This window comes from Carlito syrichta, unplaced genomic scaffold (genome assembly GCF_000164805.1).
Source record: "Carlito syrichta isolate Samal-C Ts95f unplaced genomic scaffold, Tarsius_syrichta-2.0.1 Scaffold313872, whole genome shotgun sequence".
Classification (NCBI taxonomy): Eukaryota; Metazoa; Chordata; class Mammalia; order Primates; family Tarsiidae; genus Carlito; species Carlito syrichta.
In genome coordinates, this window is record NW_007257968.1 from 1,032,838 (window position 1) to 1,045,350 (window position 12,513).

The following is a 12,513-nucleotide window of genomic DNA, read 5'->3' on the forward strand; positions in this document are numbered from 1 at the left end:
CCACCCCGCCCTGCTGCTTCCCCCAGGAGCGGCCGTCAGGAGGGCACCGGCTGGGGAGTGGGACGGCTGGATGGGGGCGCCGGGGAGACAGACCCCTGAGGTCCTGCCCACTCTGAGCGCCTCCGTGGCCCGGGCCCGCGGGCAAAACAAGCCTCTCAAAGTTTCAGGATCCCTTGGGCTTCCCTGGGGCGTGGGGGGGGCTCAATGGGAGGCCATTGGCTTCCCTAACCCTTCTTTGGGCCAAAGTTAGGCTGGGTGCAGCCCACACATTGACCTGGTGGGATCGCAGCACCCTTGTCTGGGCTTGGTCTGGGCCCAGGGTGAGCAGGCTGGCTGTCAAGACCCCTGGCATGCCTCTTGGTGGTAGTGAGTGACTGAGTGAGTGACTCAGCGAGTGACTGAGTAGCCCACCTCTTGCCAGCTCTAAGGGTCCTCCTGCCCTGCCCAGCCCTTCTCCAGTCTGCACGAGCTGTAATTCGCTCTGGATAGGGGCCCAGGTGCTCCCAAACAGATGGCATTGGCATACCTTGGGTTTTCCTGTTGGCAATAGGTGATAGAATCGGATGGGACCAGCTACTGTTCCCTGGAACTCATCCCCCCCCCCCAGGGTGCCCTGGAGGCCTCCCTCCAATCACTCTCCACGCAGCAGCACCCCAGCTTGTCAGGTCCTTCAGCTGGGAGCTGAGGGGTCCCCAGACTGATGGCAGGAGACTCCTCCACCAGCCAGGTGGATGGGGGACTGTGGGGAGGGGCTTCAGGCCAGAGCCGTGGGCCTCGGCACATCTGGAGTTGGGCGAGGACCCAGTATGTCAAAATGTTTCCAGACACCAAGGATTGGAGGCGGGTCTCCAGAGGAGTGGGGACAAGGAGTGGGCTACAGCCCCTTCAGCCAAATCTTCTTCATCTGTCCTGTCTAGGCCCCCCTGGGAGAGGGAGGGTTAGCCCGGGGTGGGACTCACCGGCACGTAGTGCACCACCGTATCCACCACGTTGTCAGTGACGCCCTTCAGGGCATCCGATAGGGACATGGCCCTCCCCTTGGTGGAGGAGACAGCCCGGGCCGGCGTGAGGTGCAGCACCCTCCCTGCCGTGCCCAGCACAGCTGCAGGTGCCCATGTCACGGCCGAGATGGTGGTCTGGAGGGCCCTCTGCAGGGTATGCACCACACTGCCCAGGAGGCCTTGCGAGCCAGGCAGGGCTGCTACCTGGGGGCCAGAGCAGGGTCAGTCTCCTGCAGGGTCTCCCCCGACCCCCCCCCACCAGCCCCAGAGCTAGAAGGGAGAGCATGGGGACACCAAACTAGAAAAACTTTAGGCCTGGTTTTGCCGCTAGCTGTGTGGCCTTGGACAGGTCACCGTTCCTCTCTGAACCTCATTTTCTTCACCTGCAAAATGGGACAATAATCTCTGCTCTATTGTGGAGGGTGTTGGGAGGGTCAGCTGAGGAACAACATAAATGTACTGTGTGAGGTGGGCCTTTGGGGTAAGTGAAGATTGCACCCATGGGCCGTGTCCCTGGGTCGAGGATGGAAGCCCTTCGTTCACTCTGTGCCTCTGCTTCTCACCCTCTCTGTGGGTTGTGGGACCTGGAGGCTCCCACTCCCTCACCTCACTGAACTTGCTCTCCTGGGTCTCCAGTTCTTCCTCCTCCTCCGTCTCCTCTCCCTCTGTGTCCGTCTGGTCATGGTGATCCTCCTCCTGGGCAGCGGCAAGGTTGTGCAGCCAGGGCACCCGCACCTCGCTCTTCCGCCGGGACACCACCTGCATGGCAGCTGACGCGCCCCACTGGGCCAGGCTGCTCTGAGGGAGGATGGCAGCAGATTGCTGGTTCAACAGCACCTGCCAAAGGCCAGGGAGCCGCAGGAGCCAAAGCCCCTTGCCCCTAGGGTTTGGGTTGGGGTGGTATGCAGGGCCCGGCCTGGCAGACTGTCCTTAAAACTTTTTAGAGTGATAATTCCCATAAAATGCACACATCTTTAGGGTACAGCTCTATGAATGTTTACAAGTACACATCTGTGTAACCACCACAGATTAATATAGACCATTTCCACCATCTCAGAAGACTCTGTACCCCTACTCAGTCCATACTCCCCTAAGGGTAACCATAATTCTGATCTCTTTTGAATTTTATATAAATGGAATCATACCATGTGTGTTCATTCATGAATAGCACCTTTAGTCAAACATGATGGTATGGGATTCATCTGTGTTGCTATGTATACAGTAATTTCTTCTTTTTCATTTCTGTGTAATATTTCATTGTATGAATTTACCAATAATTTATCGATTCTACAGTTGATGGACATTTGCATTATTCCAGCTCTTGGTAAAGGACAGAGCTGATATGAACATTTTGGGCATGACTTGGGAGACATAAGTGCTCACTTCCATTGGGTACACATCTAGGAGTGGAATTGCTGGGCCACAGGGTATATGTCTGTTTAGCTTTAGTAGACACTCCTCACAGATCTTTAAAGAGTGAAAAATTCAAGTGGGCTAAAATGTTCCATGGGAGGAAATTGACTGAACAGGTGGGCTAGTGTCTCCTAAGGCACACCTTAGCTCCATTCTAGATCTCTAGGGAGTCCCACAAACAGGTCCTCCCGATTTTTTTTTTTTTTAGTAGGAGTCTTACTGTTGCCCAGGCTGGAGTATAGTGGCATGCTCACGGCCACCTCAGCCTCTACCTGCTGGGTTCAGGTGATCCTTCTACCTCAGCCTTCCAAGTAGCTGGAACTACTGGCACACACTACCATGTCTAGCTAATTTTTTGATTTATTGTAGAGACGAGGTCTTGCTAAATTGCCCAGGCTGGTCTCGAACCCCTGGACTCAAGCAATCCTTTTGCCTCTGCCTCTCAAAGTGCTGGGATTACAGGTGTGAGCCACCACACCTAGCAGGTTCTTCTGATTACATAGCTTTTGAGGTCACCATTCTCTTCTCTGTGAATGGTAGCACCTTCCTCATGCCAGGCCTGCGCACTGAGACAGGCTCGGCCCTTATAGGTAAGTGGTCCTTGGTGCAGCAGACAGAGAGAAACTACACTTCCTGTACCCCCACTAGGGCAACAGTTACTTGAATGAATGATCTGGGTCGATGATGCTTTTAAAAGGATCACTCAAATAATGGCTGAAAAGTGGTCATTTCCTTTTCTGGCCTTAGTTTCTTACTAAAGTTCCTTATGAAAAAAATACAGCCTATCTCTGCTAAAATCCCCAAGTCAGCCTATCTCTGCTAAAATCCCCAAGTCAGGGGTGAGGAGCGTGGAGAGTTAGCCCTATGTGGGTCTAGAAAAGAGCCTTTACCCTGGGTACAGTGAGGATGGAAATTAGAAGCCTCTAGAAGGAAAATGTAAAAACCTGGGTACAGTCAGGGACACATTTGGCGGGGGCGCTCTCCCTTACAAAATGGGTTTTGTGTTTTGTTTATTTAAGAATTACACTCCCTAGTGCCTGGATAGCAGATGGAGGTCTCTGCCCTCACATAGGTGGGAGGGCCCACAGCAAGAGAACCACTTGGAGGACAAAGGCTCTGGGCTGGGGGAGACTCAGGAAGAATAGTGAGATGGAAGTGGGTGGTGAACAGGTCTGCCCTCAGGACATCCTGTCCCTTCTCCCCCTCCACCCTGGAGGACTATCCCTTTACCTCTCTTAAGGTTCTTGTCCTTAGACCTAAAGCCCCAGCCCAGGCTGGAGGAGAAGCTTCCAGGACAGAAGGGAGCATTGGTAGGGGGTGGAGGGACCAAGAGGCCCACAGGCTCCCAGGCAGGAGTCAGTCAGAACTCAGGGCAGACACTCACCAGGGGTGCCACACCTGGCACCCACATGGCCATGGCGTGGCTCTGCTGCAGTGCCCAGGCTGTGGTCTGCATGGTACGTTGAGAGAGGGTGTTGGTCAGGGCTGCAACCCTGTTCATAAGGCTAGGCTTGGCCTTGGGAGGCTTCTGGTCCTGCTGGTGTCTAGGAGCAGAAGCTGGTTAAGGTTTTGGGGGGAAAGAGAAGAAAATAGATCAGAGAAGGGATGGGAAAATCTGGGTTGTCTAGGGCTAGAAAGCAGTCATCCTAGTTCCACCACAAATGCCCTGGTGGTTTGTGCAACTCACTTTTACGGTTGGAGAGAGGGGGCTGAATGACTATGGATCCATCTGAAAGTCCCGCTGGGCCTTCCCTATTCCAGAGCAGTGGCTAGATGGGCCCTGAACACCTCCCGCTGATTCCCAGGCAGCATGGGTGACCAACTCATTCCCCAGGGTGGGATGGCTAGCCCCCGTAATGGCAGGTACCTGGCTCTTCCTTGTCTGGAGGGAGGAGGAACTCCACCACCTTTTCAATGCCGCCCAAGGCCAAATCGGCCCCTCCAGAGGCCAGCCGGCCAGCTCGCGTGTTGGCGGCATATTCCACAGTGTCTTTGGCCACCCCCAAGGCGAGCTCGCAGCCGGTTAGTGCAGCCCCCAAGACCTTGTCCGAAGTGCTTGCAATGGGCACACTGATGCTGTTCCTGGCACTGCGAAGGCGGGTGGAGATAGTATCCTTCAGTTCAGAGGCGATCTAGGAGAAGGTGGTGGGGGATGTCAGGCAAGGGGGTCTTACAGGCTATAAGGGCCACCCTTGCAGGGTCTTATACCCTGAGCCCAGCTCCCAGGAAGTACTCATTTAAAGGCCCAGGGAGGCTGAGGTAAGAGGATTGCCTGAGTCCACAGGTTTGAGATCAGCCTTGGCAATTTGGCGAGACCTCATCTCTACAATAAATCAAAAATCAGCCAGGCGTGGTAGCGCATGCCTGGCATAGGGTGGGGCTCGGGAAACGTGGGATGGGTAGATGGTTGGCCAATGAGATGATGAGGTGACAGACTGAGGCTTATTCCCCAAAACCGCCTAACATGGACCCTTAGCATAATGACCCAATAAATATGTAGCCAAGTGAAGTGACTTTTTTAGATTCATGGTCCACAAAGTTTGGATGTTAAGGACATGGAAACTCACTCCTGAGATCCCAATCAGCGTGGCCCGTGATCTTAGGTGGCTGCAATTACCAAGTAGTCCCGTACAGGCAATGGAGTCCCAGATCCCAAGTGGGGTATTGTAGGCCATGGGATCCACCCCAGCTGTTTGCATTTGCCTCTTGAGTTTGTGGCTTCTGGTCCCAGAAACCCTTTCTCTGTTTGGCTCCTCCTCCCTGTGGAGGAGTTGTGCTCCCGTTGTGCTCCTCCACCAGCCTTGAAGGGGGCATGCCACAGACACAGAAAGACTCACAGTCACACCTCAAGCAGCTCCTGCCCTCTCCTCCCAGAAAGGCGGTGACAGCAGTGTGTGGGGAAGCACTGGAAAAGAGGGAGGGGCTCACCTTTTCGGGAGGGTATTGGAGGGCTGGGATCTTTTCCTCCAGGTGGTCCAGGCCTCGGCAAGCCAGCTCATTGGCAGCTGTGACTGAAAGAGAAGAGCCATGCTGGGTGAGTTCCATCTCCACCGTGAGAACCAAGCGTGGCCTCCCTGTCCAGGAAGCACCTTGCAGCCCTCAAGTCCCCAGGCCTGCCGCCTCCAAAGCACATCTGAATCTGAGCCCTTTGCCATCCCTAGCCCATCTGCTGTGACTCTTTGAGATCAGGGCCAGTTTCTTCTGTTCATGTAGGAACTCTGGAATTGGTAAGACCTGCACTCAAAGAAGCCAAGTGCCCATAGCTGCAATGTGAGGCTCCGGGCAAGTTACAATCTGCTGTAAGCTCAGCTTCCTTGTTTGTGAAATGTGAATTAATGGTGCCTACCTCGCAGGGCTGTTGTGAGGAGGATGTGATGGCAACTATGTGAATCACCAGCAAGTCCTATTCTCTCACCTCTGTCCTCCCCCCCGGCCTGCCCAGGGGCTTTGTGTGAGTGTGAGGAAGAAGGACAGAAGTGTGAGCAGGTGGGCGGCAGCAGGGCCTTGGGGTTGGGCTTTGGTGGTGGCTAGGCTTGGGCCTGTTTAGCTCTCGAGGTGACAAACTCCCAGCCACAGCTGGTGCAGGTCTCAGACTGTCTACAGCCCTTCCTTTTAACTACTAGGTGTTGAGATGGTCAACTGTATGAAGGTCACAGAGAGGGGAAATAAGTTGCCTCCGGAGAGCAGGACAAGCACCAGGGGATGCAAATTCTTCGAGGGGATACTGCCCAGGGCTGCCAAGGACATCAGCTCTGCAGTCATGTCATGGAGAGTTCAACATACTCTTTCCTATGTTCTCCAGATAACTTTTTTTTTTTTTTTACAAAATTCTCAAGCAGCAAACAGTCCAGATAACCTGGCTATCTTCTAGTTGGGTAGAATGAGACCCTGGGAAACTATTTAAGGAGCTGTAGGAGGGAAGACGGGCCTTTATATCTATCCTTTGCTGTTTGCGTGTGAAATCCTCAGAAACACATAATTCTCTAATTAGGATAGTAGAAGGCGCTAGACTTCTTACACCACTGGGATTTCCCTCAGCCCTCTCCAGAGCTAAGTCCTGGAGACCATATTTTTCAGTTGGGCAGGGCAACTTGAACAGTCACAGCTGATAAGGCCAGCCAGGACAGCCACCTTCCACCTCCAGGTCCTGGCTGGTAGCTCTCTGCTGCCCCCGCCTGTCATGAGCTGCTACCATCAGCTGCCCGGCCCACAGGGCATCCCCTCTCCCTCCGTGCCTCTGTGCCAGATTCTGCAAGTTCTTGCTGCTGTTGCTGCTGCTCAAGTGAGCGTCTCCACTCTCAGCCCTGCCCACCCCTTCCCCCTGTAGTCTTTGGCCCATCATGGTTACCCTGGGAAAATGCCAGCCAGGCCACAGATGAGGCATCCCTATACCTTTGTATCTATAGACAAGAAGAACACGCACTGGGACGTAGGCAGCTAGGCAGGGAGTTAGGCAGACAGTTATCAGATGGTCAGACGAACTGACAGGCAGACAAACAGACTGGCGGGCAGGCAGTGAGTATCAGTGAACGAGCAGGCGGCTGCGGTGGAGACTCACACTGAGTGGACAGCCTGCGGACCACTGGCTCCATGCTCCAGGCAGCCAAGCTGCTGGCGCCCTGCACGCCCTTCTCGTAGGCATTGCACACAGAAGCCACCAGGGGGTGGGCTTCCTTGGTGCTGGTGTAAGTCTTCTGGAAGCACTCACAGGTGCCACTCACCACAGGCAACTGCAGGACCCGCTGCAGCACGTTCTCCTGCTCCTAGCATGGAAGGAACACATTCCATTTGTCCCACCTCCCTCTCCAGCCTCCCAGAAGGTGACTCCAGGTCATGGAGCCCCATGATGAGGCTAGCCTGAGGCCAAGCGACCTGGGAGGAACCAAGGCCAAATAGGTCTCTGGGTACCCCAATCATGGGAGCATGGGGAAACCCAGAGGAAAAACGAGAGCCAGCCTGTGTGTCCTTTTGGGCACCATCCATCTAGAGAGCTGTTGAGGCAGTCTCTGCTCTCTGGGGGCTAAGCCAAATCCCATCTCCCCTCCAGACCCACCTTAAGCCTACTGGTAGAGACTGTGTCGTTAACATTCAGCGGTTCAGTCCACCTTCAACAGGTGGCTTCATCTAAACATTTTTCGGGTCCTTCTGAGATACTGTCTCCTTGCCTGTGTGTGCTAGCCCCACTGTCTAGAATGCTCACCTTTCCTTCCATAACCCTTTCTGCCTGACAGAATGCCATTTCCTCACGTTTCAGCTTGACTGTCACTTCCTCTACAAGGTTTCCAGACTCTCCTCTCTCACAGCAGAGGACACTGCTTCCTTCCCAGGCTGTCTCTGCAATCACCATGCTTTGATTATGCATGTACTCATTACTTGTCTCTCTCCCAGGAGACTGTCATCTCTGCAGCTCCAGTGTCTAGCCTAAAGAGTGGCACAGTAGCATTCGTTGAATAAATGCATCCCAGTCAGGGCTGCACCTAGTAGAATGTGTGCATTTAGATCTACCCAACTGCACAGAATCACAGAATCATAGGCCTCTAAGTGACCCTGCAGCAAGAATCTTCTCCATAGTTTCTCTGGTAGGCTTATACGCGGACTGACAATTAAGTTCGAGAACTCATCCCAGGAAAAGTGCTCCGTACCTCATTACTGAATATCACTATGGTCACCTTCGAAGTCCTCCCCTCGGGAAGCTTTGCACCGATGCCAGTGCCTAGTCCACCTGTCAGAGCAATTTCGGAACTCTTTCTGGAACGGCCATTAGAGCCATCATCGAATTACCCTTGATGTCCTGAATGTCATCAAATATCTTCCTTTCAATATTTCCTTTATCTTTGGGTAAAGAAAAAAGTCACTGGGAGCCAGAAATGATGAGTAGGAAGGGTGTTCCAATACAGTTATTTGTACATTGCTGTCAATGTAGGCGAATGGTAGCAAGTTCATGAACTTAATTGTCAGATCTCAACACATAAGGACAACAGCTCTGATAGTCATTCCAGAAAAGGAGTTCCAAAATTGTTTTGATGGGTGAACCAGGCACTGGCATCAGTGCATAACTTCCCAAGAGGAGTACTTTGAAGGTGACCACAGTGATATTTAGCAATGACGTATGTAGAACTTTTTCTAGGATGGTCTGCAAACCTAATTGTGGAAACTCATATGTGAATGTCTCCTTGGATGAGAACTTTTTTCCCTTCAGAGTGGCCTGTGTCCCTTGTTGGACAACTTTGCTGAACTGAAATCTACCTCCACACCCTGTTCCACTCTCTACGCTCTGGAATAATACTGAGCAAATTTATTTCATCATTCATAGTTTGGCCCTTTACTTTTTTTTTTTTTTTTTTTTTTTTTTTTAGTTTGAGTCTCACTCTGTTGCCCAGACTGGAGTGCAGTGGCCGCTCCCGGTCACCGCAGCCTCGACATACTGGGCTCCCACGATCCTTCCGCCTCAGCCTTTCAAGTAGTTGGAACTACAGGCGTGTGCTACCATGCCCAGCTAATTTTTTGATTTATTGTAGAGATGAGGTCTCACCAAGTTGCCCAGGCAGGTCTCGAATCCATGGGCTCAGGCAACCCACTCACCACTCACCTCGACCTCCCAAAGCCGATTACAGGCTGAGCCACCGAGCTCGGCTGCCCTTCACATATTTAAAGTCAATATATCTCCCTTTAGCAGTGCCGCCTCCATGCAAAACAGTTCCAGTTCCTTAATTTACAAATGGTTCACACCATGGTTTAGTGATCCCATCTCCTGGACATGCTACGGTTTTGTGTTTCCTTCCTTCCCTCCCTCCCTCCCTCCCTCCTTCCTGCCTTCCTTTTCTCCTTCCTTCCTTCCTTCCTTCCTTCCTTCCTTCCTTCCTTCCTTCCTTCCTTCCTTCCTTCCTTCCTTCCTTCCTTCCTTCGAGTCAGGATCTCACTCTGTTGCCCAGGCTGGAGTGCAGTGGCATGATTATTGCTCACTGCAGCCTTGACCTCCTGGACTCAGGTGATACTTCCTCCTCAGCCTCCTGAGAAGCTGGAACTACAGGCATGTACCACTATGCTAAGCTTTTGTAGAGACGTGGTCTTATTATGCTGCCCAGGCTGGTTTTAACTCCTGGGCTCAAGCAGTCCTCTTGCCTCAGCCCCACACAGTGCTGGGATTACAGGTATGAGCCACTACACTCAGTCTCATGTTAGCTTTTTTAAAAATATAGCACTGAAACCTGAAGACAGCACTCCAGGGATGGTCTGAGCATGTGGGGTGTAGCTGAACCACCATTTCTCACTAGTGGGGTGCTGTGCTCTTACAAGTGCATTTCACTTTGACAACAGTCACACAATTAAGCATTAGGAACCTTAGTGAAAAAACACTGGTCTTTGAATAAAAGAATGGATTCCAGTGATGCACAGAAAAAAATTTCTAATTGCCATTCTGTTTCAAGGCCTGGTCTGGGTGCCTTGGTGACATGACCTCACTTAATTCTAACTGCCACCCTCTGAGGTCAGCATTATCACCACCACTTTGCTGATAAGAAGACGGAGACTCAGAGATGTGAAGTGACTTACCTAAGATCACACAGCTAGTAAGAGGCAGAGCCAGGATTCCAACTCAAGCCTGAAATGGCCTATCTGGGATTGGCTTCAAAATAATGCAAGCTTGCTGGACACAGTGGCTCACACCTATAATTCCAGCACTTTGGGAGGCCAAAGTGAGAGGACTACCTGAGCCCAGGGGTTCAAGACCAGCCTGGGCAACTTGGTGAGACTTTATCTCTACAATAAATTAAAAAATTAGCCAGGCATGGTGGCGTGTGCCTGTAGTTCCAGCTACTTGGAAGGCTGAGGTTGGAGGATCACCCAAGCTCAGCAGGTCAAGACTGCGGTAGCTGTAAGCATGTCACTGCCCTCCAGCCTGGGTGACAAAGTGAGACTCCAACTAAATAATAATAATAATAGTAATATTAATAATAATGCAAGATGGAGGAATTAGTGGGAGTGAGGATGAGGCAGGATTGGCCATGAATTCATGGTTGCTGGGACTAGTAAAGGGTACTGGGGGCTTTATTATATTTTTCTGTCTATTCTTAGAAATGTTAAGAATTCTCTGCATAAAAAGGAAAAAGAGAAAACTGCCCAAGTCTGACTCAGATGCTCACGTCCTCTCTGTAGCTTGGAATATGTCACATGGTTCTGCTCTGGAGGTGAGGACTAGCCTGTTCTGTTTGCAGGAGACGGAGTTAGAAGACCCTTCAAAGAGACCCACATGTACACTAGACAGAGCAGGCCACAATATTTTAGTTTTTCATCCTGCAGGAAAGTATGAAATTTGAACTAACCAAAAGATTATGACTGCAAACAAGAAAGCATTCTCTTTAACATTTTGGACAGAGCCTTCAGGGGTTGTTTCAGACAAATCCAGAGGGGAAAGAAATCCTGGGAAGGGAATAAACCACCATCTACTAGGATGGCTGGACTATGCACTTGACTATTTTATGCCTCTATTCTATGACTTGATATAAAACTCAAAACAGCAATTCCTAGTGCAAAGATTAGTTAAAAATCTAACTTGGGACAAGGTGGATATTGTACAGGTTCATACTTTTTCAGTTTCACTAACTATCTAAACTGTACTCAAATCAAAGAGGTCTTGCCAGGAGGCATCAAGCATACCCCAAAGTATCAAAGCCACTTTAAGTCACAGTGAAAACCAGGTCAGACATACACCACCAACACACTGAATCTCCAACCCACTCACACACAGCAGCACAGGCCATGCTCTAATTCTGGGAGGTAGCATTCAGCATGAATGACACCAGAGTGACAGAATGCAGCGGTTCTGCACTGAACAGACATCCAGTTGGGTATGACCAGAGCATGGGCTCTTGCACCAGGGTTAGGAAAACAGTAATTCCCTTCCTCCCCATTCCCTCCTAACCCCCAGCAGGATTTCTGGCCATCTTGTCCAAAGTGTTTAGTTTGGGGAGGGGGAGGTTGAGTCAGAATCTCACTCTGTCACCCAGGCTGGAGTGCAGTGGCACACTCATGGCAGCCTTGACCTGCTGGGCTCAGGTGATCCTTGTGCCTCAGACTTCCAAGTAGCTGGAACAACAAAAGTACACCACCACATCTTGCTAATTTATGTATGTATGTATATATGTATTGTAGAGACAAGGTCTTGCCTAGGCTGATCCTGAACCCCTGGGCTCAAGTAGTCCTCCATGTCCCAGAGTGCTGAGATTACAGGTATGAGCCATTGCACCCAGTCAGATGTTTAGTTTTTTGTAGGCATTTTTTTCTTATTAAAGGCAGGTCCTCCAACATCCCCCTGAAAAAAAGGTGGTGAGGGCAAGAATAACTAAGACATGATGGTCAGTGGACTAGGATTATCATCTGGACATATCTTCCTCCAGGTCCTCTGTTTCTCCCCTCCCTCAGGTGTCCATCCCCTGTCTCATGTGAGCTCAAGGTACTTACAGGGTGGTCTCCATCCAGCAAGGTTGGGCCCTTGTTCACTGCCATCCTAGAACGTGAAGCTGCAAAGCAGAGTACCCGGTCCATCAGAAGTCCTCGGACTTGGGATCCAAGGATCAGTTCCCTACCTTTCATGGCCTGGCCAGGCCCAGGCTTCCCAGGAGCTCAATCACCCTGAACAGAAGGCATTAGGTTGGTGGGTGACTGTCACACACAAGAAGCCATTCCATAGGGTCCCATAGCAATGAGTTGCTCCACAGCCTACTTGTCAAGATTGATGTTTCTTATAAGGGTTCAGGGTAAGAAATGAGAAATTCAGGTAGCCACAAGAAATAAAGGTGGCCGGACTTGGTGGCTCAGTCTGTAATCCCAGCACTTTGGGAAGCCGAGGTGAGTGGATTGCCTGAGCCCGTGGGTTCAAGAACCAGCCTGGGCAACTTGGCGAGACCTTGTCTCTACAATAAATAAAAAATTAGCCAGGTGTGGTAGCGCGTGCCTGTAGTTCTGGCTATTTGGAAGGCTGAAGCATAAGGATTGCCGAAGCCCAGCAGGTCGATGCTGGGATGGCCATGAGCAGCATGCCGCTGCACTCCAGCCTGGGTGACAGAGTGAGACTCCAATTAAAAAAAAAAAAAGAAATAAA

The 12,513-nt window shown here is 51.3% G+C and overlaps 1 protein-coding gene across 1 annotated transcript in view; it reads right to left on the reverse strand.

Moving 5' to 3' along the window:
• Positions 1-12,513, reverse strand: part of PLIN1 (perilipin 1) — a 13,885-nt gene that overhangs the window by 233 nt on the left and 1,139 nt on the right. Inside the window, exons 2-8 of the mRNA XM_008070632.1 lie at positions 11,874-11,932; positions 6,973-7,177; positions 5,343-5,425; positions 4,282-4,546; positions 3,799-3,971; positions 1,608-1,799; positions 960-1,205 (exon numbers count right to left, since the gene is read on the reverse strand). Coding sequence (XP_008068823.1) covers positions 960-1,205; positions 1,608-1,799; positions 3,799-3,971; positions 4,282-4,546; positions 5,343-5,425; positions 6,973-7,177; positions 11,874-11,918 — 1,209 coding nt within the window. The 5' untranslated portion in view covers positions 11,919-11,932. The remainder of the gene's footprint in view (positions 1-959; positions 1,206-1,607; positions 1,800-3,798; positions 3,972-4,281; positions 4,547-5,342; positions 5,426-6,972; positions 7,178-11,873; positions 11,933-12,513) is intronic.